This window comes from Echinops telfairi, unplaced genomic scaffold (genome assembly GCF_000313985.2).
Source record: "Echinops telfairi isolate 266 unplaced genomic scaffold, ASM31398v2 ScPeMD7_60;HRSCAF=208, whole genome shotgun sequence".
NCBI lineage: Eukaryota > Metazoa > Chordata > Mammalia > Afrosoricida > Tenrecidae > Echinops > Echinops telfairi.
Window position 1 is genome coordinate 6,014,516 of NW_022103958.1, and position 24,597 is coordinate 6,039,112.

General features: G+C 53.7%; 1 protein-coding gene across 1 annotated transcript in view; it reads left to right on the top strand.

Moving 5' to 3' along the window:
• Positions 1–2,814: 2,814 nt before the first annotated feature.
• SYT13 (synaptotagmin 13) overlaps positions 2,815–24,597 on the top strand; it is a 48,282-nt gene continuing 26,499 nt past the window's right edge. The window contains exon 1 of the mRNA XM_004708425.2: positions 2,815–3,016. Within this exon, the coding sequence (XP_004708482.1) occupies positions 2,834–3,016 (183 nt within the window). The 5' untranslated portion in view covers positions 2,815–2,833. The remainder of the gene's footprint in view (positions 3,017–24,597) is intronic.

Below are 24,597 nucleotides of genomic sequence, written 5' to 3' on the forward strand. Positions count from 1 at the left end.
TCAGGCACAGCCCCGGTGCCCCTGCTCCCTGGGCAGACCCTTGAGTGGTGGGGATGGCAGGGGGCAGCTCTGTGTGGTTGTAGGTTCCACAGGAGACTGGCTTGTTTGTTTTCATGGCGGGATAAATTTGATTAGGAGACCAAACAGTGGTGATACATTCTTTTCAATGTGGGAGATTTAAAAAATAACATGTACGTGTCTAGTTGTGTGTGCCTAATTTTTTAAAATCATTTTATTGGGGGCTCATACAACTCTTATCACAATCCATACATACATCAATTGTATAAAGCACATCTTTACATTTGTTACCCTCCTCATTCTCAAAACATTTGCTCTCCACATAAGCCCCTGGCATCAGCTCCTCGTTTTCCCCCGTTCCTCCCCAGCCCCCCCTCCCTCATGAACCCTTGATAATTTATAAATTATTTTGTCCTATCTTACACTGTCCGATGTCTCCCTTCAAACAAATTTTTGTTGTCTGTCCTCCAGGGAGGAGGTTATATGAAGATCCTTGTAATCTGTGCCCTCTCTACTCCACCCTCCCGGTATCGCCACTCTCAGTACTGGTTCTGAAGGGATCATCCGTCCTGGATTCCCTGTGTTTCCAGTTCCTATCTGTACCAGTGTACATCCTCTGGTCTAGCCAGATTTGTAAAGTAGAATTGGGATCATGATAGTGGGTGGGGAGGAAGCATGTAGGAACTAGAGAAAAGTTGTATATTTATTTGTTGCTACATTGCACCCTGACTGGCTCATCTCCTCCCCGATACCCTTCCATAAGGGGATGCCCAGTTGCCTACAAATGGGCTTTGGGTCCCCACACTGCACTCCCCCTCATTCACAATGATATTATTTTTTGTTCTTTGATGCCTGATACCTCATCCCTTCAACACTTCGTGATCACACAGGATGGTGTGCTTCTTCCATGTGGGCTTTGTTGCTTCCGAGTTAGATGGCCACTTGTTTACCTTCAAGCCTTTAAGACCCGAGATGCTATATCTTTTGATAGCCGGGAACCATCAGCTTTCTTCACCACATTTGCTTATGTACCCATTTGTCTTCAGGGATCATATCTGGGAGGCAAGCACACAATGATATGATTTTTTGTTCTTTGATGGCTGATAACTGATCCCTTTGGCACCTCGTGATCATGCAAGCTGGTGTGCTTCTTCCATGTGGGCTTTGTTGCTTCTGAGCTAGATGGCCACTTGTTTACCCTCAAGTTTTTAAGACCCTAGATGCCATATCTTGTGATAGCTGGGCACCATCAGCTTTCTTCACCACATTTGCTTATTTACCTGCTTTGTCTTCAGAGATTGTGTCGGGAAGGTGAGCATCATAGAGCGCCAGTTTAATAGCACAAAATATTCTTACATTGAGGGAGTACTTGAGTGGAGGCCCAATGTTCATCTACTACCTTAATACTAAAGCTATAAATATATGCACATAGATCTATTTCCCCATCCTCATATATAAATATATTTACATATGTACATACCTTTATTTAGGACTCTATAAATGCCCTTTGCCTCCTAGCTCTTTCCTCTATTTCCTTTTACTTTCCTCTTGTCCCAAATGCTCAGCCTTCATTTGGGTTACAGTAATTCCTCTCTGTTACATTGCCCTTGATCATGCCCTACCAGGCCTCCTACACCCTCCTCACCACTGATTTGGATCACTGTTGTTCCCTTGTCCCTGGGTTTGTTAACACCAATCCCTTTCCCCCCACCTCCCCCTCTCCCATGTGCGCGGAGAGCTGTCGCTCCCGTTGTTTTCTCCTCCAGATTGTTCATCCAGCCTATCTTATTTAGACAGACCTGTGGACATAATAACATGCACAAAAACAAGACAGAGCAAAACCAAGCAACAAAAGAAAACAAAACAACATCCACAACAACAAAAAGCCAATGACAAAACAAACAAACAAACAAAACACAACACAACAACAACAAAAGAGAAAAGCTTGTAGTTAGTTCAAGGGCTGTTTGTTGGCTGTAGGAGTGTTTTCCGGTCCAGTCTGATGGGGTGCCAAAACCTGGCCAGGAAATCTATTTTTGGTATTCCCTGAGGACTCTGTTGCTCTGTCCCCCTTGCTATTCTGTTGCAAGCCTTTAGTGTTTTGCCTCAGTGTGGTGGGATCAGATTGGATGGAATTCCCACACTGCATCTCTAGTGTTGTCCCCTATAGGGCTATGGGTCAGTGAGGGATGTCTTGTCTCATAGTGGGGCCGGCCATATGGTCTTCTCTGTGGATTGACTGCTCTGAGCAGGAATCTGTCGTCATGGCTTGGTGGGCCAGGATGTGCTCCACTCTCTCTTCCTCCCCCTTCATTTGCTCCCGTGTGCTTTGATCAGACATGTCCCTCTCCCTGAGCTGCAGCTTCAGTGCTGTCCTCTGAAATGAATTCTTCTGAGGGGAGGGGCAGCTGAGACCCCGGTTTTACAGCCTCAGTGCCAGCATTGAGGAGAGAGCGTGCAGCACTGGGGCCAGCCAGCGCCGCGCCCGCCACAGCGGGAGCCCTTTTTTGTGCCCAAGTGTTCTGGGCGCATAGGTTGAAGAAGGCCCGAGGCCACGCCAAAGATCCTCCCAGCTGCTCTGGAAGGGGGGCGGGGGGGTGTCTGGTCACATGTTGACGGGCGGGCGGGAGGCGGTGGCTGCTTGACGTGGTGTCTGCGGGCGCAGAGCCCGCGGGGCCAGCCTCCTCCTCGCTGACGTCCTCGCCGCCGCTCGCCCTGCCCGTCCTGACGCTGCGGAGCGCTGTGCTCCGGGATCGGGGTGCTGCCGGGGGCCGGGGGCCGGGGACCGGCGGCGAGAGCCCGGCCCAGCGGCACCATGGTGCTCTCCGTGCCCGTGATCGCGCTGGGCGCCACGCTGGGCACGGCCACCAGCATCCTCGCGCTCTGCGGGGTCACCTGCCTGTGCCGGCACATGCACCCCAAGAAGGGGCTGCTGCCGCGCGACCGGGACCCCGACCCCGAGAAGGCGAAGCCTGGCGTGCTCCGACCTGCCCAACAGGTGAGTGGAACGGGGCGGCGCCTTGCTCTGGCTGCTGGAGAGGACCTCTCCGAGGTGTGATTGAGCCAGGAGGGAGACCGGGAAGCCTGGGGGAGGGGTGGTCGTGGGGCATAATGCGGGTCAAGGCGTGGGGGGCAAAGAGGGCAAAAGACAAGGCAACTTGGGCGATGACAGGGAGCAGGGAGGGGACTGGGGTGGTGAGGGGCGGAGGGAAGTATGAGAGGTGGCTGGGAGGAAGAAGGAGGTCTCCGGACTGGTTGGGGGGGGCGGGGGGTGGGAGAAGGGAGCAGCGAGGAGATCGGGCAGGGAAGGGGGGTGATGGTTTGGGAAGACTGGCTGTTGGGGGCACCTAGAATGAGGGGGCTGGGAGGAGATGACAGGGGTGGAATTGAGGGGCTACTGCCGGGAAGACCCTCTGGAAGCCGGGGTGGGGGCACTGCTATTCATGGGAGGAGGGGGCCCAGGCGGCAACTGGGTGCTGAGAAGCTGGAGAAAAGCTGAAGGGTCCTACTGACTGGCTGCCAGCAGCCCCAAGCTACAGCCAGCCGGAAGGGTCACTGGGCACCCCTGAAGACCTCCCTGGACACCAGAAGCTTTTATGCCTGCACCTGCTGGTCCCTAGAGCCCACTCAGGCAGGAGACCAGTGTGACCTCCATTGCATGGTGTAACAGAAGGGATCTGAGGGAGATGTGTGGGGAGGCTTGGGCGCAGAAGCTCTGACCTCCAAGATGCCTGCTTGAATGGGGGTGTGCTGGACTTCCTGGGGTGAACCCTTTAGAGTGATTTGGCCCTGGGCCAGGGGGATGATGGAAATGACTTCCCGTGGCCCCTTCCTGCCAGGATCCCTCTCACAGCTTCAGAGTGCCACTCCAATGCCCCGACTCCGCCTCCCTCCATCAATTATTCAGCCGCCCTTTGGGGGCCCAGCTGTGGGGCCTGTGAGCTTAGGGGGAGTGGAAAGCAAAAGCAAATGGCTTTTGTCCTTGAGGCTCTTCCAAGCCTGGAAACATGACATTGACACGCCCAGGCAGAAAGAGAAACCCGCTGGGCAGCGGGCTGTGGGTGAAGTGGACCCCTCACTGGCCAGCCTTCTTGCTATAGGACCCCTTCCAGGGTGGACTTCCAGCCTCACGGCCTTCTCTGCTACCTCTTGGCACCTGACTGACGGTCACTCTCTGCCCACACGGTCCCCTCTCTTTCCCAGAGAGAGCCCTGGGTAGGAGTAGGTAGCTAGAACCTCTACGAATTCTTCCAGATCGCCATCTGATCGACTACGGATTGCCCACCCAATGGCCTATGAAAGCAAAGCAGGCCAGCCTCTTCCAGGCTCAGGACCTTTTTACGGCTTCTCTCTGACGTGGGAATGATCTTCCACAAAGCATCACATTGTGTGAACTCACTCACGACACCACACCTTTCAAACAGCCCCATCAGGAAGATCTACTCTTTTCCCACTTTAAAGAGGAGGAGACTGAGGCTCAGAGAGGGTGGGTGGCTTGCCCAAGCTCACACAGCAGAGAAATCCTAGAGCAGATTCTAACTGGGCTGGGCTGATGGTGCCGGAGTGGGTGCTACGAGCTGCCCCACCATACTCCTTGCCAGCTTGGTGTGGTAGGCACCGAGCGAAAGCCAGTCTCCTCTCCAGCACCAGCTTCAGCACCCCAATTGACAATGCTGCTTAGAAGGCATCAGCCTCTTTCTAGCCTCCCCCACCCCAGTCCTATCTTCCCCTGGCTTTTCAAACAAATAATGAGGCTCCTTCTTTCTACGCAATGCCACCTGCTCAGGAAGGGCTTTTGCCTCGCAGAATAAGGACTCCTGAGGGCGTCCTGGACTACTCGTTAGCTGCTAACTGCCAGGACAGCAGTTTGACCCCTCCAGTCGCCTCTTGGGAGAAAGATGAGGCTTTCTGTCCCCGTCAAGGTTTACAGCTCTGGAATCCCAGCAGGGCACACATCTGCTCTGTCCTGTAGGGGTCACCAGGAGTCATCACTGACTGGATGGCAGTGAGTTTAGTTTTGGGGGGTTTAGTAAGGAGCCCGGCAGAACAATGGTTAAGCTTGGAACTTGGTTGCTAGACAAAAGAGAGGGGATTTGAACCCGGCAATGCACTGCTGAAGAAAAGCCCTGGGCTCTGCCTCTATGAAGGCTTCAGCCTGGGGACCCCATGGGGCGGTGCCACTTGGTCCTGCGGGGGCCCTGCAAGTGGGAATTGACTCTACAGCACACACCTCCAATTAGCCTCTCCGTTATCCTTCCTTCCAAATTCTTGTCTATCCCTGGCCACGTTGGGATACAGTCTTTCTTATTTGCTGACTTAGAAAGGATTTTCCTCAGGTTAGAATGTAAGGCTGATTACAGCAGTCCTGTGCACTCCTTTTTCCCAGCACCTACTCCCTGCCTGGAACCTAGTAGATGTCTGACGCACTGTGGACAAACAAAGGCATCCTGAAGCCCTGGTGGCACAGTGGTTGTGTGCTGGGCTGCTAACTGCAAGGTCAGTGGTTCAGAATCACCAGCCGTATCCCAGGAGAGGCTTTCTACTCCTAGAAAACATACCATCTCAGACGTCCACAGGAGCAATTCTACCTTGTTCTGCAGGGTGGCTAGAAGTCCAAATCTCCTTGAGGGCAGTGAGATTAGTATTCTTTGGTGGTTTTGTGGGCTTCCACCCTGCTGCGATAGTCCTCAGAGCGATTTCTCCACATGTGGTTGGGGCACGTCCTCTCTTGGCAGTGCTAGGGCCACCCTCAGTACTTGCTGAGACACCATATCAAACCCTCACCTGGTTGCTGTGGGGACCAGGCTCTGTAGGTGGGGGTGGGGGAAAGCAGAAAGCTCGAGATGCTGCCTGGCTGCCATGGTGCGCAGAGAGAGCCAGTTACTGACCCAGTTGAAGTCAATAGCGTACATACAGCAGAATGGACGTTCCACAAAGAAAGTAGAGCAGACAGTGTCGGAGGTGGCAGGTGACAGCAGGGGATGCGCTGGGTTCTCATGCTGACAAAGAGGCGGAAGCCTTAAAGAAGGCCTTCCAAATTCCCTTGACAAGAGGGATGGGGCGGAATTTCTTCAGCCTCAACAGAGATGTCCAGACCTGTGTTGACCCCCTGAGAGCTAGGAGGGTTGTGGGATCACAGACCTACTGCCCGTGTCTCCACCACTTACCGGCTGGGCGGCAGAAAGAGTCCTGTGTGTAGCTACGCCTGCCTGGGAGTCAGATGGCTGGCACGAATGGCTGTCTGGGTGAGGTTGAGGTTCATAGTGATTTTGAGAAAAGACTTTTGAGAGCCCCTGGGACCCACAGACCTCCCCCTACTCCCTCCCTATACCTACTCTGTAGATAGAATTTAAAAGGGGTTCTTGGGGCACAGAAAACAATGTCTTTATTCTCATGAATCCCTAACTGAAATAGACTGATTCCTATTCAATGGGGATCTAAGGAACAAACTCCAGTGGTCCTGACAATACCTGGCACTCTGCCCCCACCCCCACCCCCACCTGAGAGAAATGGCAGGTATTTATTTCTCTCTTACCTGGCAGCTGATGAAGACCCCTGGAGAGATAGCTTGTATTCCTCTCTTTAAGTTCTAAATCAGCGGTTCTCAGCCTTCCTCATGCCGCAACCCTTTAATACAGTTCCTCATGTTATGGTGACCCCTTATGTGGGCGTATCTGCATGTGGGTGGACCCACCTGGAGACGGATGGAGGAGCGGATGGAGGAGCGGTGTCTAAGACCATCGGAAATATGGTCTTAGGTTACCCTTGTGAAACGGTCGTTCAACCCCCAAAGGGGTCGCAGCCCACAGGTTGAGAACCGCTGTTCTAAATGATGGCACTTGTGAAATCCCCTGCTAGACCTTGTGATGGGATGGATTAATTAATTGGGTTCATTAGACATTCCTTTGTCAGTAGGTGTCTTTGCTGCATTTTAAAGTTGTCTGACAAGACATCCAGGGGCTTCCCCAGGCAGCTATAGGCATCCATAGCACACACACACACACACACACACACACACACACACACACACACAAGTTCGAGACACCGGCCTTGCTGAACGTGTGGTGGAAGCTCGCAGGCATTTATCACTGACCACGCCGCCTTCCATCCCTACTTCTTTGTCTTGCCTGTATACATACTCCTGATGCTATAGCCTGCCTTTGTAGATAATCCCTGGCCCTTTGGAGCACCCTCCCTCCCCCATCCATTTCTGTCTGGCAGCCCCCATCCCGGGACCTCCCTGCTGTCAGCCGGCTTGCCAAGTGTGATTACTCAGCTGTGAGTTAATTAGGGGAAGGGTCCCAGGGTAGACCATGGGTTTTACATTCAACAATCTGTATGCATTTTGTCCCAGGGGAGCCGTTTCAATCCCTTCCGTGAACCACCCCTCAGCCCACTTTCTCCCCATATTTCCTGCCCCATGCCTCCCTCTTCCCTAACCGTCTGTCCTTGGGTAAATGCTGCCCTTCGGGTCTTCACTGGGTGACGATTCTAACGTGGGGTGAGGGCAGTTCCAGACTGGAAAGGTGACTAAGGGCCATCGTCTTGCGGGGCAGAAACTCGCCGGTCTCTAGCCGACCAAATATGCCTGGGCTCTCGGGATTTTCAGTTCTGTCCCACATTCTCCTCCCACTCTCTCCAGGACGTTCGAATGTGAACGAGCAGTGGGCGGTGGGAGCCAGGTACCATCTAGTTCTTCTCTTCTCTGGCTCATGCTGCCTGATGCTTGTGTGGTCCTCTCCTTCATCGGACTAATTATTTCCAAATGCCTTCTATGCTCACCCCTTCCTCTCCTCTGGATGGAGAAAGATTGGGGCTGTTACATACTCTGGTGTCAATTTGAGGATTTAGAGTGAAGGGGTGGAGTCTAGCCTGTCAGTCAGGATATAGCCAACGAGGCCTCTGTGTGGGCATGATGGCTTTCTCCTGAGGATTCTGGGAATTCCTGTATTTTCCTCCTTGGAGGTGGGAGACACTCTTTCTCTCTCTCTGCTCACTCCCTGGGAGACATTGCAACTGATGAGACACGTGGAACTACGCTAGTGCCCTGAGCTGGAGAAGCCACGTGGAGACCCCTGCCAGTGCTGAGATGCTTCCACCACCACTGGATCCACAAGACTTTCCACCCACTGGCCTGTGATCTTCCTGTATTTGGCGTCATTGCATGTGTTGCATCGGACCTATGAACTAATTAATATTGGATTTACAGACTCGATCTGGACTGGGCTGGGACGCTTTCTTAATGTACAATTACTCTTTATATACAGCTCTTTTCTTATACACATATGAGTGCCTATGGATTTGTTCCTCTAGTCTACCCAGGCTAACACAGAGATCAATAGATGACCGTCCACAGGCTGTGAAGGTGGTAGTTGCTATTTATCAAAGTAGGATTGACCGTGGTGTCCCTGAATATTTGGGCGTGAGCATTCAGTTTCTCTCCTCACTCGGAGCTCACCTTTGTGCCCAGAAGTGGCTCATCTCGGGTGCATCTCAAAGGTCTGCAGAGTGGCTGTGGCATGGTCCCCTTGATGCTAGCACTTGGTCAAAAGCTCTAGCCAAGTTGCTGGGCCCTCGAGCAGTGGCCCCCACACCTCTTGTGTCCACATCCAAGTCCTCCCACTGCTACCCACTCACAAAGTCTGAAGCCCTCCTCCAAGAAAGAGCCGGGAAGACAAAAGCGGCTTTGGATGAAATCCAAATAGATTCCCTCCAGGTCTTAATGAAACTGTCTGAATAAGCAAATGCTGGGTGTGTATTGAATGATGTCTGCATAGTGGGAGGTCTTTCCTCCCCAGGGGCAGGCCACGTGGCTTTGGTTTTCTTTGTCTCCCTGGCAAAACCTAGTGTGATGCTGGACATGTGTGTGATAACCCTTCAGTGTGTGTGTTCTGAATCAGATACTGTGAGGTGTCGCCTCGACCAAAAGAGGGCAAGCACAGAGAAGTGCACGTTGTTCATGTTTCCTCTGTACCAGGCCTGAAACCAGGCCAGCTTTCCTGATGGTGGTCCCCTGTGGGATGGGGATACCTGAAGGGAAAAGGGGTACCTGGGGCTTTGGGTCATGCTCTGGCTTTTGACAAGGGTGTGTCTTATAGGTGTTCGCAGTTTGAGAAAACCACCCCATGCATGCTACCTGTGTTTCCCTGTACGCAGTTATACTTTGAGACCATGAATCACTCAGCGAAAGGATCCTTGCCTTCCACGTGGGAGAGCTGGGCTGACTCCCAGCCAGGACGTCGCATACACAGCCCCATGCTCCCACGCCCCTCCCCCATGTGCGGTGGCTTGCCGGGGTGGCTTTGACGTTGAACAGGTTCCGGTGGGACTTCCAGACTGAGGTGACCTCGGGGAAGAGTCTGGTGATCTAGTTCTCAAGGCCAGCCCGCGTGCACCCTGCGGACCACAGGGTCTGGTCTGCAGCCAGTCCTGGGGATGGCAAGGACCAGGCAGCATTGCGTTCCATTGTGCAGGGGTGGGGCCAACTCAGCAGTAATGAACAACAACAAGATATGCTTCAATGCAGTTGTTGTTAGTGATTGTCATAGTGTCAACATTCATTAGAATCAGGCCACACGTGTGTTGTTAACCAAGACCGTTGGGTTGCATTCAGAGAGGCGGCTGTCTCTTTGGTGAACCAGCACCCTGACCCTGCTTCCTGTGATTACTCACGAGCCCTCTTCCTATGGCGTCCAAAACCCCTCCTCTGGACTGAAGTCTGGATGGCCCTATTAACCCTTCCACCTGTTCTCGTTTTTACTTGGCCTCTATGGTAACAAGTCTCTCAGATCATGTGTCTTCGGTTCACACCTGTAAGTGTGAGGATGGACCACAGTGTAGCTGCTGTGTTTCATTCACTAGAGGTGAATGAGCACATACTAGGCACTGGTTCATGTTGTTCTTGCTCAGTGCTCCTGAGCCACCGCCAATTCCGAACGACCCTGTGTCCACTAGGACAAAGCACTGCCTGGCCTTGCCCCATCCTCACACTCCCTGTGATTTGGGCCGGTCGGTGCAGCCACTGTGCCACTCCCTCTCATTGAGGGTCTTCTTCTCTCTCACTGATCCTCTGCTTTTCCAGGCATGATGTCCTTCTGGTACAACAATGAAAAGACAGCATTATCTTCCTGATAACCAGGGAGAGAGCCCGTTAACCAACAGGGCTGCCATGCTGGCGGAGGTCTGAGGTGGTCTAGGAGGCCCTCAGCTAGGGCATTACCACCTTCAATGGAAGGTAGCATGTTCCCTAGTTCAGGTTGGATGGACTTCTCGGCTCCCGAGGGTTTCTCTCTAGCTCCGTGGTCTTGGGAGACCTTATGAATCACTAACCCCACTCCTGGTACTGATTCTGGTCTACCCTCCCTGAATTGCCAGCCTTTTAGAGCAGTCATCTCTCAGTTTACCACCGGACGACATCCTGGCTGGTGAACTCACCTACTCACCGAAGCACACAATTCAATCCACTTCCATAGAACAATAAATACGTGATTGGATAGCTACCATTTCTTGAACTCTTTCTAGGTGCCAGAAAGCACTGAACTAAGCACTTCAGACATAGTATTTCATTTGCAACCGTCACAACAACCCCGTGAGACACGCATAATTATTGTCTCCATCTTACAGAAAATGGGGGGAAATGAAAGAGAGAACTTAATAAATTTATTCTGCAGTAGAGATCAAACCTAGGGGTCTGCCTCCAAAGCTCACACTCTTGGCCACGAAGCTAAAGCCCAACTGAAAAAACTAGTCCGATTTTAGCTGTGCCTCTGTCTCCCCACCAATATGCGGCAAGTGTGTCAGGGAATTTGCATCTTGGCAGAGCACCCTCAGTGACCCTCCCTCACGCTTTGGACGGCTTCTTCTCTTCTTGCGTCCGTCCTGCTTCAGGCATTGAACACACCCCGAGGACCCTGCAGAGAGATTTGACACGGTAAACATGTTTGGGTTGGTTGCTTAGCAACATGGAAGACCGTATGAATGTTTCATGGAGAAATTAGCATAGACTCGCTCAGGGAGATGAACACACCAGGAGACTGGTGTCACCAGGTCCCTCCTTTTCCAAAGACCCCCACTGCAGACTCCTATGCCCACGTCCAGTAGTGCCTCCCAACAGCTGGTCCTGGGGGTCTGGGCCATTCTCCACCCCCACCCCCCTCATCCGTTCCTTCTCTTGGTATAGCAAGTAGATCATTCAGGGGTCTAGGGGATTGATGGTTCACGAACATCTTTCATTACCTCTCGTAGAAAGCATCACTGCCTCCTTGGGCATGTTCAGCGTTTCAGAGACTGGTCCAGGTGAGGCCCCAGTATCTGGGATACAGGAAGAGGAAGGGAGAAGCCTGTGGACCACAATGTAGGAAACACCTGGGACAGAAAGCACAGGGGTCTGCATCAGAGGGAGAGGGCAGGTGGGAGCAGCAGGTGGAGGAAGCACCAGACCCAGAGGCCCTGAAGAGAAGTGAGAAAGAGGCCTCCCACCAGAGCAGTCAGTGTCACTAAGTGGTGTCTGCTCGCACCATCTGCATTGCCATCAGTAGCAGCTTGCCTCCCACTCCTGCTGTTGAGCTCTTTGCCCAGCTTGTCCCACCTCCCAGCACATGCAATGGCAGTAGACATGGGGGTACCCCACTTGAAACACCTTCAGGCAAACAGGGTTTAAGAATGAGGAGATTCTCTGTATTGGCATCAAAGTTAACAACTGTATGCTCACAAAGGACCCCCCACAATGAGTCTGGTAAAAAAATCATCTCTGTGGTTGCTTCTAATTCTTGTCTTCACGATGCTGAAAGTGAAGAGGACTTGAAGCACTTGCCGATGGAGATCAAGGATGCCAGCCTTCAGTATGGATTACGACTCAATGTCAAGAAGACCCAAAGCCTCGCAACTGGACCAATGGGTCATGACAAGTGGAGAAAAGGTCAACGTTGTCAAGGCTTTTGTCTTGCTTGGATCCACAATCAATGCTCATGGAAGCAGCAATCAAGAGATCAAACGATGCATTGCATTGGACAAATCTGCCACACAAGACCTTTGTAAAGCACTGAAAAGCAGGGAAGTTACTCTGAGGACTAAGGTTTGGCTGACTCAAGCCATGGTCTTTTCCATCACTTCATATACAAGTGAAAGTTATTGAATAAGGAAGACCAACGAAGAATGGAAGCATTTGAAGTACAGTGCTGGGGAAGGACATTGAAAGTACCACGGACTGCCCAAAGAACTAACAACCCTGTCTTGGAAGACATACAGCCAGAATGATCCTTAGAGGCAAGGATGGTGAGACTTCATCTCACGTAATTTGAACCTGTTACCAGAAGCGACCAGCTCCTGGGACAGGACAGCGTGCTTGGTAAAACAGAGGGGCAGTGGAAAAGCGGAAGGCCTGGATCAAGATGGACTGACGCAGTGGCTGCAACAATGGGCTCAAGCACAGGAACGATTGTGAAGATGGTGCAGGATGGGCAGTTGTTCCTTGTTTTACATAGGGTCACTGTGACTGGAACTGATCCAGTGGCGCCTAACAGCATGTGGAAGGCCCTAGTTTGGTTCCTTGGCAACCCAACTCGTGCTGGGGGCAGCTATTCCCACCTGTGTGTGGTTATGGTACTGAATGGCTATCCAGAAACTTCCAGGTGAACAGGAACTAGGCAGAAAGGGCTGGTGATCAACTTCTGAAAATCTATAATGAAAGCGCAATGGACCCAGATGTTCTGGTTCATCACTGATCTTGGGGGGCAACATAGGGCTGGGCAGCGGTGATAGGTAGGCTTATTGTACCAACCTGGCCAATAAGAACAGGTGGAATTAATAAGGTCACAGTTTGATTGGAGGGCAAAGAGATAAATGGCTTGGGAAAGCCTGCCCCTCTTTCTCTTGCTCCCCGGTGATTGAAGCAGCATGTGGCTGCTTTAGCTAGTTCTCTGACTTAACTTGTGAGCTACAGTACCTGTGGGACAAGCCAACCTGTGGATCATGTCTCTAGAGCTTGAGATTCCTTCAAAACCTACTTTGCCATGTTGCGGGTATGTACATCACTTGAGCTTGAGTCTGGTGGATCCTGTCGTCTTGCATTGCTTGAGCTCAATATCCCATCCACGCCTGCTTTGCTAAGCTCCTGAGCTGCTGACTGTCGGTCACCTGCCCTGTTTGCTGCCTGTGGGTGGACTATTCCTTCATTAACTGAAGGAAGACATGGCTGTCTGTTTCCTTGACCTTGAGCCAGGCAGCCCTCTCTGTACTTCTCTGTGGACCAATGAGCTGTTATGTTCCTTTGTGCTGTATAAATCTACATATCTATGTATCTACGTATGTATGTATGTATGTATCTATCTATCTATCTATCTATCTATCTATCTATCTATCTAATCATAAGTGTCCTGGTTTTGTTTCTCTAACACAGCAGCCTTTGTTTTCTTGTGCATGGGGTCCTAGTGAGTAGGTTTGGTACCAGGGCAGTGAACAGCAGATTTTCAAAGGGCAACGGATGAAAATGTAGATAGAAAAGGTAAATATAAATCCCTTGGTTATCTTTACGGAGTACATAATCGGCACCAGCTTCAGATTAGAGGCCAATAATACAGTCGTAAGAGCCTACTCCCCACCCAGGTGACATAGTGACCCATTCTCAGTCCTCATGAAAGGGATAGGGGAGACAGGTGGGGGGTGGGGAGAGTGGCAGGCAGGCATTAGGGGCAGCATGTGATGGTCCTATGCCCCCAGGGGGGAGGTAGTGGGCACAATGAGAGTGTATCCAGATGGGCCTGAGAGGGAGATTGAGAGCTGGGGTGGGGAAGGAAGCTGGCCTGGACACAAGAAGGGCTAGGGCGAGGGCTCTGCCCAGAGGATGAAGGCTCTGTGGTACCCACAGCAGGCAGGGTCTGGGAAATGGCAGAGAGCAAAGGAGGCCCAGGTGTAAAGAGGCTGGCGCCTGGGCAGCAGGGCCTTCCTCACAGGCAGTGGGCGACCCCCATGTACAGAACAGATCTGCCCTAGAGGGTCCTAAGGTTGTGACTTTGTCAAAGTAGCCCACCAGGCCCGCCTCAGAGGTACCCCTGGCGCCGCTCGGCCCTCCCACGTGGGCTTGTAACCCAGCACTCCTTCCATCCGTGCATCCGTGCTGATGGAGGTCAAGGTGATGGAGCTCACGGTGCCTACCCGGACGATCCAGAGGCTCCAGCTATGCCCACGCTGTTAAGACTAAAAAGGCAAGTAAAAAAAAAAAAAAACCCTTACCGCCATCGAGTTGTTTTCTGAATGCTCAAGGGCAGGTAGAACTGCCCCTGTAGGGGTCTGAGACGAATCTTTACAGGAGCAGAAAGCCTCGTCTTTCTCCCTCGGAGCAGCTGATGGTTTCCAATGGCTAATGTCCAGGTGAGCAGCCCAGCATGTAAGCAAAGAGCAAGCTTTCCTCTTGTAAAGATGCATCAGTGACTTCTGGATTTGGAACAAGCACGTGCTCTCTGGGTCCAGGGCATGAGGGAGGCACCCATGGGGGAGGAGGGCACTTGGAAAAGGGGCTTGCTGTCGGTGTGTCCAACAGAGAGGTTGCTCTCCAGGAGGACTTGCAGTGCTGTCCTTTAAATGTGTCCAAAGTTATCACTGTCCCCTTCCCACCCTGTGTCCCCTCGTGAGTCCCAATCTATTCCATCCAACTACCTGGGGGCTCTGAAATCCCATCGAGGTGGCATTTTTAATCTTTAAGTGCTATCAAGGAGCCCTGCTGGCATCGTGGGTTATGTGATGGGCTGCTAGCCTCGAGGTGAGCAGTTTGAAACCACCAGCTGCTTCACAGGAGAAAGACGAGGCTTTCTACTCTCATAAAAAGTCCCAGTCTCAGAAACCCACAGGAGTGGTTCTACCCCGCCTTGTAGGCAATGGGTCAGATTCCACTCAGCAGTGAGCTTGGATCGCTTGGTTTGGGTGGGGCACTGGGTTACGAGTTAGGTTGCTAACCTCAGGCCAGAGGTTCAAACTCAGTAGGCCCTCCTCGGGGGAAGGAGGAGGCTGTCTGCTCTGGGAAAGATGTATAGGAATCCGGGAGGGCAGTTCTACTCTGTCCTATAGGGTGACTATTAGCAGTGACTTTGGTTTGGTTTGGTTTGGTTAAAGGTCATTTCCTGAGATCCAGACATGACCGGCCTTTCTGGGGCTGGCGAGAGCATCCGTCTGTACTATGGCCACTCACCACACACCCACCCAAACCCTTCTCTGAGGGGCTCACGGCCAGCTGACCCAGGAGGTCAAGGGTTTGCCATTGGTTAACAGTATGTGAACGTCCTAGGGCCAGCAGTTGGTTTATAGTGTTTAAGGATTTGATAGAACTATGTGGGGAAGTAGATTGAGGTTTGAGGATGAATTCATGACACATCTTTTTTTCCCCTTTTAAACGAATGGAAGATAGGTGCCTACTCTCTGAAATTCACTCTCCAGTGTGTTTTCAGGAATGGATTTGATTCAGAAAAGGAAGGGTCGGTGCATTTAGGAATTTGAATAAGAAAGGGGAGACCCGGCGTCCATCATAGACTGGGTACTGAGTTGGCACCCTTCCCCGCCTTTACGGATTGAATGATGGCAAATTACAAAGTCTTCACCCCTCTACTAGAAGTGAGATTGTGTTTGGCATGTTCACGAGGCCATTGCCCAGGAAACACGCTGCCATCAGAGTAATTCCGGCTCACCAGCGACCCTATCGGACAGGGTAGAACTGCCCCCATGGGTTTCTGAGACTAAATCTTCACAGGAGTAGAAAGCCTTGTCTTTCTCCCACAGGAAACCGAGTTTCTGATCTCATTCCTTCTCAGTGCCCACTACCATTTGAGCCCTTTCTGACTCATAGAGACCCTATGTGGGGAGTTCCCAGGCTGTACATCTTTATGGGAACAAACAGCCTCACCTTTACCTCAAGGAGCAGTTGGTGGGTTTGAACCATTGACCTAGCAGTTAGCATCCGATGCTTACCCGGCAGTGCCTCCAGAGTGGTGTCTTATAAAGGGGACCGACACACCTGGGGGTGGCGTCATGGGATGACAGTGGCAGAGGAATACCAAGGATGGCCGCCGTCACCAGACACGAGGACAGAGGCTCCCAGGAGGAGGCCCCTAACCGAGAGCCTCACTGGGACTGAAGCCTCCAGACGTGCGAGACAAGACCGTTCTGATCTTTAAAGTCCCCCTCTCTGTGGGGTTTGGCTTCGGCCACCCTGAGACATTCAGCGCTCCACTGCACTCCCTAAGTCCATGGCATCCTTTCCCCCCTGGAAGAAAGGAGAGGGTCCTGAGAAAAGTGAGGGGCAGTGCTGGAGGAAGGGGCAGAGAGCTGGGCGGGCACAAGGCAGAGAATGGGGCCGCCTGAGCACTGGTGGTTTAGTGGTTCCGTGTGGGTCTATGACCTGCATGGTGGGCAGTTCAAAACCACCAGCAGCTCTTTGGGAGAAAGACTGGGCTTTCTACTCCCATGAACAGTTATGGTCTTGGTAACTCCCAGGGGCTCACTATGAGTCAGCATTGACTCTGGCTGTGAGGTTGGTTTGGGGGGGCCTGTGCTGCGGCCCAGGAGACAGGGCCTGCAGCGCTGAGTCTGCCTAGGAACCCCTGGGCTTCCCTGTGGGTGCAGATCAAGGAGAGCAGGAAATGTGGCAACCATACCTTCTCCTGGCTTCTCTTCTGTGGGGTGTCTGTCCAGCAGCTCACGTAGGCAAGGGTTTTACCAGGCCTCAGCCGCAAGGCCAATCAGATGACACTCAGCAGTGCCTCCTGGCACTTGGAGGAGCATCATGGAGCCTGTGATTTGGGACTTGCTGCAGAGCATGGCATTGCTGGTGCAGGTGTTGGTGCCATGGGGCTAGCTCCAGCTCATGGGAGCCATACGTCTAACAGAACAGCATGACACCTGGTCCTGGGCCGTCTCCGTGATCCCATGACCTTTGAGCCCATGGTATGGCCACGGTGTCAATACTTGCCAACCCTCATTTTCCCTGGCCCTCTGCTCTCCCAAACATGAGGCCTTTGTCCAGTGACTGGTCTTTCTGGATCCTGGATCCAAAGCTGGCAGCCAGCCTTTTGCCGTCTTTGGTCCCAAGGCTCATTCTGGTTGTGTTTCTCCTAAGAAAGGCAGCCGTTGTTACAGTCACTGAGTAGATCCGATCAGCGATGGCGTCATGGGGTACACATTGAGCTGCTAACCACCACGGCAGCCGTTCGAAACCAGCAGCTGTTCCGAGGGAGAAAGACGGGACGGGAATGTCTACTCCCAGAAGGAGTTACAGTCTCCTGAACCCACAGGGGCAGGCCTCTTCCGTCTGGCAGGGTCACTCGATGGCAGTGGGGGAGGACAGAGGAGACCTGTCCCCACAGGGGTTCATGTAGGCGATGATTTTTATGGGAGCAGAACGCCAGGTCTTACTGCGGCAGAGCTGCTGGGTGCATCCGGACCACCAACCTCCCAGCTAGCAGCTAAGCCCTTAACGACTGTGCCAGCAGGGCTCCTGTCAAGGTAAGATTGAAGCCAGAGTGGGATAGCACGCATGTACTTAGAAGGTGAGGAAGGAGGACAGCGGAAAGCACAGGTGATCCTTTGGGGGTGTCTGGCTGGGAAGGGGTACCGTGGGCAAGGACAGTGGCTCTTCAGGTGATGCGAAGTCAAAGGAATTTCAGACATTGGTAAAAGCTGATGGGAAGGAGCTAGTTGAGAGGGAGAGAGATGTTCAGGAGAGAAAAGAAAGGGATTGGAAGATGCAGGGGTGGGTGGGGCCGGGGACTCAGAAAGGAGGGCTGGCCTTGCAAGGGGGTGGGGCACACCCCCCTGCAGTGTAACAGGAAGCAGTCTGTGTGGAGCAGAGCAGGGCCAGCAGGAGCTGACCAGGAAAAGAACGGGTCTGCCGGTGGGCAGGTGTGAGAGCTGCCCCTGACCCTGGTGGTCCTGCACCTGGGAACACGCTGGGTTTCGTCCTGTGCCACTCCCCCATTTAATGGGTTGTGGGTCAGACTGTTGTGATCCACCGAGCCCTCACTGGCTGAGTTTCAGAAGTCGACCGCCATGCCTTTCTGCCTAGTCCCTCGCAGTCTGGACGCTCCATTGGACCTGTCCGGCCTCCTGGTCACCCACAAGCCTCCTGGGCTAGAAGGGCAGCTGCACATGCAGCACAGGGACGGGGAGTCGGACCGGGGAAGTTGGGACCTCATTACTGACCTACGGGTGCCTCCAGGACTCTCAGCCAGTATTGGCGAGTTGACCACGGGACTGACTGGTGATGTGGGGTGACTCACCAGCCATAGAGGGTCCCTTGGATATGGCCTCAAAGAAAAACTGGGTCCATCCACCATTGGAGCTGCGCCCAGGACCTCAGGGATGGCACTGAGGTCTAGGAGCACCCCGAGAAGAGACACAGATCACTGACAGGACAGACTGTCCAGTCCCACTGGCATAGCGTGGACAAAGGGACGGGAGGACAAGGCTCTCTGGTCAGAAGGTTCCTTAAGCCACTGCCTGTCACGTGGAACCAACACATGAGAACCCCACGGGTGTCGGGATAACACTGAGCTCCCCCAAGTCTCCAAGGGCTGACTCTTCACGGGCTGATTGCCAGGCCTCTCTCCCAAGCCGCTCCTGCCATGCAGAGAGCAGTCCGCACACGGCCCATTCGCACCTGCCAGGGAATGTGAGGCCCTCCGGCTGAGGTGACAGGCAGGGGTCTGGGGTGGGGACGGTACCATGGTGAATGGCTGGTTTGAAGAAGAGTCGATGCACTGAAAGCTGTTGATCAGAGGAGCAGCTGCAGGCCCGCAGATGCGTCAGCTGCAGGCCCGCAGATGCGTCAGCTGCAGGCCCGCAGATGCGTCAGCAGCCAGGGAAGTCAGCAGTCTCGTGCCATGGGGCGCTTCTGGAACGTGTCCTTATTTTAGGAACACACGGGACTTCTGGAGAAGGAACGCCTTGCACCTGTAAGGAGAGAAGCAGGCAGCAGCAACGGTGGGGCTGTTTGGCTGTCTGTCTGTCTGGCTGGCTGTATGCACTGGCGGCTTAGACCTGGACAAGAGGTGGCTGCCACTGCGTCCTCATTCTCAGGTCTCTCGGTCTCTGCAGGAGATGCAGGCAGCGTCCACCCCTCCACAGGGTGGAGGCCCAGCGGGGCCGGTGGGTCCCTCAGGAACAGAAAGGAGGTCACTCTGCCTGCAGCTGCTGCGAAGGTCCTGGGCCCATGTCAGCCCTACCAGCGGCCTTTGGGAGACTGCGCTCATTGAAACAGCACATGAAATAGCTATCAGATTAAGAACTTGTATTAATAATTAAGTCTGTAATTAGAACGATGATTGCACCATCGTTTAACTTCAGGCCCCAGATCAGCAGAGGGGTGAGACACTTCCTTGGCTTTGGGTTCTAGCTTCAAGTCTGCTCTTTGCCCGTGGTGTGACTGCGGGCTTGTGGTTAAGCCACACCGTGCCTTGGTGGAGCCCCGGTGGTTCGACATGGGGCTGAGATGATTCGCATGGTCGGCGGTTCGAAACCACCGGCAGCTCCTCTGGAGAAAGATTGGACTTTCTGTTTCCGTCGTCAGTTGCAGGGGGCTGCGATGGGCCAGCATCGACTCCATGGCAGAGAGTGCTTTTGCGTGGCTGTCTGTCCGCCCTGTGCCTGCATGTCACCACCCTCGAATTGTTGTGGAGGTTAAATTGGACACTACAAGTCAGGGGCTGGGAACCATCCTTTTGTCCCTGGCTGCTCCCCAAAGTCCCTGGAGGCCCCTCCTTTCTGCTGCCGCAGAGGGAGACTCCCTATCCCCTGGGTGGTGGGGCTGGACGAAAGGGAGGAGGACTTTTACTCTCCCTGCCCCTGCCTGCCAACGTTGGGCCTTTGCTGTCATCTGTCTGGTCTGAGCACAATAGGAGCGTTTGCAATGGCCGCGTCTGTCCGCGGTCTCCGTCACTGTCCTGACGTCCTGCACAGGAAAAGCTCCATTCCTTGTTCTGGAGGGTTGTCAACGTCCAGGAACCTAACGTCTCGCCAAACCTCTTCAGCGTTCTTCTCTCAGAATTACTTAAAGCCAAAGCCCTCACCTCTTTGCAAAAGGCAGTCCGTCCATTCACGGGGAAGCAAGTGCAGAAACCAACCGAGAGACTAGACGCTTCCCAGGACAGAGTCCACGGCCCGATCACGATGCAGGTTTTCCATGCGGTGGGGAAGATGCGAGGGAGAAAGAGGAGACTTTCTACTCCGGAGAAGAGGGACAGGCTCAGAAACTCACAGGGCAGTCCTGTCCTGTCCTGTTCGGTTGCTATGCGTCAGCAGTGGGTTTTGTTTTTGTTTTGTTGGAGGGGAGAAGCTGGAAGCTTGGTACCGCAGGGCGCTGGTGACCTGAGGAATATGCGCCCTCACAGGTCTGAGTGCTGATGGGCACAGCTGAGAGCTCCTCCTGGGTCTCCTCTTGGAGTTACCCGCGTTTTATTACCAATGTTCTTTCGAATCCATTGGGGGAATGGGGCGATTCTGCCTTGGCTGCTTGGCCAGGCGTCTCCTGATCCCGAAAGCCTTGTGGGAAGTCATGCTCACACGGTGACAGGGAGCGGGAGAGAGGCTATACAAACTTGCTGACCAACGTGACTTCCAGGGCAACAGATGTTCACTGCGTGACCACAGACGAGGAGAAACTGCCGCTAAGCGTCTCACAGCTATAAAGGAGGCGCAGTCGGGGAAGGCCAAAATCCAAAGGGGTTGCCGTGGGCTGGATTCCCGCTGCTGGCGACCCCCTGTGTTACAAAGTGGTCCTGCACGCCAAGCGCTCCTTTTTACCGAAGACCTTGCCAGTTCTTTCTTCCGCGGGGCGGCTGGGTGAAGTCCGATGGTTGGTCTGTCTGACACTAAACCTGTGGGGTCCCATGTAACAGATGCATGTGATGAGGCAGGAGGCAAGCGCCCCTTCTCGTCATGGACTCAGGTTAATAGAGAGACACGGTCCAGTCCCTTGTGAACCAGGATGGTGGGGGGGCGGGGGGGAGGCGAGTGGGCCTGAGACGTTGGTTGGTTATTGTGAAATGAAAGGAGTCGGTCTGAAAAAGCTACAACACAGCCTGGTTCCAGCTGCAGGACCTTCTGGGAATGTTGTCACCAGAGTTTAACAAGATCCCCAGTTGGCAGGGGCGCAAAGGAAGGGGAGGCAGGCGGGGTCATCGGGTGGGTTTACTGTCCCGTGCGCTTTTGGAAAGGGGGCACGTGACTAGACTCTTCCCATTTGTCCAAGCTCACGGGCTAGCATGGCACAGGGGCAGCCTTCAGCAAACCCTGGGCCTTCGATCTTGATGGTGCCTGCACGGGGCTGCATCACTGATGGTCCTAAGTGTGCGGCTGGATGCAGGCTGTTAACAGTAGGAGAAACCTTGGGGGCGGGAGTGTGTGTGTGTGTGTGGGGGATACTTGGGAACCCTCTGTATTTTGTGCCTGGTTTTTTTGCTAACCCTAACACTGCTACCCAAAACAAAGTCTAGGCAAGGCTGGCAGAGAGACATTCACTCTAAGCAGAAGCACATTGCCACCGGCCCACTCTGATGGCAGGTCAGGGGGGACAAGCGAGGGCTCCACTCCCCCTCCTGCGAGGTGTCTTTCCACCCCAGACACACTGAATCTGTACGCATGTTCTAGAAGATTCTGGTGCAGGGTGTTGGAGGTGCAAAGGCAAAATCTCAGCCGGGGGTTGAACCTTGCCCTCAAGGGTTGGGGGGAAGTTTGCTGTGCCCTTTTCCAACATGCCAGCTTTGAAACGGTGCTTCTGAGGAGTGCCGAGGAGGTCCCGCGGTGGCCCTGGGGTCCTTGCTCAGGTTACACAGTTTCTCAGGAAGCGTATTATCAAGTCCAGCTCCCCCAAGCAGGGACAAAGCTGATATCCAGATCTCAGGGGGTTCAAGAAAACTGCTGGACCCACCCCCATGAGGACCAGCCGGGGGAGCAGGGGCCACCCATCTAATCAAGTGACACCTGCCGGCAGATGGAAAACAAGGGTTTGGACAGTCCTCCCGCCATGGTTGGTACCCAGAGCGGTAGCCCCTGGGCACTAGGTAGGGCAGGGTAGTGGTTAGCGGCACTGGCGTGGGTGAGAACTTGGGTTCAAAGCTCAGCGTGGTCCCGTATCATCTCTCTGACCTCGGACAAAGTCCATGCCTTCTGAGCCTCAGTTTCCTCCTCTGTAGAAGACCCCTATTGGTGCTGGTCACTGCTGCTGCACACTGACCCCCGCGCACAGCAGACCTGAGATGCCGCCCTGTCCGGTGCCACCAGCATAGTTGGTTGCAGGCCATCCTCGTGAACCATGGCGTTCTCTAGCTGGTTTCTGGAGCAGCCCATCAGGCCTTTCTCTCTACTCGTCCTCGTGTGGAAGTCCCACTCATGTTCTACACCAGAGCAGTAGGCAGCACCGCCTTCTGCCGGAGCGGAGCTGGCTGCACACGGGGTGCACAGGTGGAGAACCCGGCATGGAAAGTGAGAATCCTACCGGTGTCTTCAGAGAAAGTGATGGTGGTTATTGTCAGGTGCCGCCACTGCGTCGGTTCTGGCCCATGGCAGGCCCTGTGCACCGTAGACGGAAGCACTGCTCGGTTCTTGGACATCCTCGCATTGTCCCCGCACTTGAGCTCACGTTTACAACAGCTGCACCAGTCCATGCGGTGGACCTGCCTACTTCACTGTTTGGTCTTGGTGTGTAGACTAGAGACCGGGCAGGCCCTGACCTAGAAGGCTGTGTAGGGGGTGCTTGTGTGCAGCACAAAAGTCCCTCCTTAGTGGTCCATCTGACAGCCAGTTAGCCCTGGGTGTCTTTTTTTTAAACTCAAGAAGCCTTTCCTGACCCTCAGACCCTTAGTGGACTCAGTCCTTGCTGCCCTGCCTTCCTAGGAGGAATCCCTGGCCTTTTGAGGGGTCTCCCGCCGGCTGGCTCTCCACGTCACTGGAGAGAGATGTCCACTTCACGGGGAAATGGCTGCAGAGCCGTGTTGCTGTTGAGTGCCTGTAGGTAGAAGTTTAATCAGCACAGACTGATTGCATGGCTGGCTGAGTGCCCCCCCTACTGCCACAGGCCCATTCTGAACAGAGGGGAGTTGCTCCTTTGCATTTCCGAGCAGACATCCTACCCAAGCCCCAAACCAAGCTCACTGCCTTCTAGTCCACTCCAACCCCCAGTAGCCCCAAAGGACAGGGTAGAACACCCCCTGTGGGCTTCTGAGACTGTCACTCTTTATGAGACGAGAAAGCCCTGTCTTTCTCCTGTGGATTGGCTGGTGGTTTCGAACTGTGGACCTTGAGGTTAGCAATGCATAACCTTGACTCTACCAGGGCTCTACCAGCCTCACAGAAGCCCCAGTATCCACTGGGCTGCGTGTCATGTCCCCAGCTGTGCTTCAGTCTTGCTGAGCAGGGGATGGCACGCCTTTCCCCACTGGTGGCAAAGCTAACTATTACCAAGTCCCCTGCTCTGCTGCGGTAGGTGAGCAGCTAAGGGGCAGGGAGGAAGCTGTGTTAGCCACAAACTAGAGGGGGAAGAAGCCTGAGAGCGCACGTGCTGGTTGTGTACTGAGCTGCTAGCTGAAGCGTTGACCAGGCTCGAATCCACCCTGGAGGCCTGCCGCCCACATGAGAGCCTAGGAGACGCTGTGGACCAGCCACATGGGGTCGCTGTGAGTGGGACCAGCAGCGAACAGCCTCAATGTGTAGGAGAGACTAGACAGCTGTGAATTCTGAGGGAAGGGGCTTCGAGAAAGAATTAGGGCCAAATTTGCAATCTGCATGAAGGAGGTGTGACTGAAGAGATAACAAAGGATGGTGTGGATGCAGGGTCGCCATGGAAACATGGCCCGATGCCTGGCTCGCAAGACAAGCTGCTCCTTCAAAGTGAATTTCAACTTTGTAGCTTGAAATACGCCCCAGCCCCTATTCCCACCCCAGGGCCTGGCCCTGTGGATTCTCCCATAATCACCCTAAGCAAGTCAGGGATCCTGGTCACAGCAGCTGCCAGACAAATAAAGAGTGGGGGAGAGGACTGGATGGAGAAGGAGTGGGTCTCTAGCAGCTCACCACGTTGGAGGACAGTCTACGTGGCCCCTACCTGGATGCTCAGGGCCTCCTCCAAACCCTGGCATCCTCATTTCAGACACCAGACTGGTTAGATACCATTGCTTCCACTTCAGCTCCTATCGAGCCCGTGGGAGGGAGCGGAGCTGCCCAGGACTCACAGAGCATGGGGGAGGGGGGACATCATCTTTGTGACAGGAGGAGCCAGGTCTTTCTCCTGCAGAGCTGCTGGGAGGGCTTGAACCTCCGGCCTTGGAGCAAGCAGCCCATGGCTCCCCTATCACCACATGGAGGGTTCTTTACCTCAAATCTATGCATTGAGTTGATTCAGCTGGTGGGTTTGAACTGCAGACCTTGTGGTTAGCACCCCAATGCCTAACCCTCAGTGCCACCAGTGCTGTGGAGACCTGGGGCTGTGTAGGATGCTAATTCATAAGCTTGTCCACTTCCCCAGTGAGAGGCATGCACACTGAAGTGTGAGGACCCACACCCCCTGACTATAGAACATGCGGGTAGGGCCCCAGGCACCAGCAA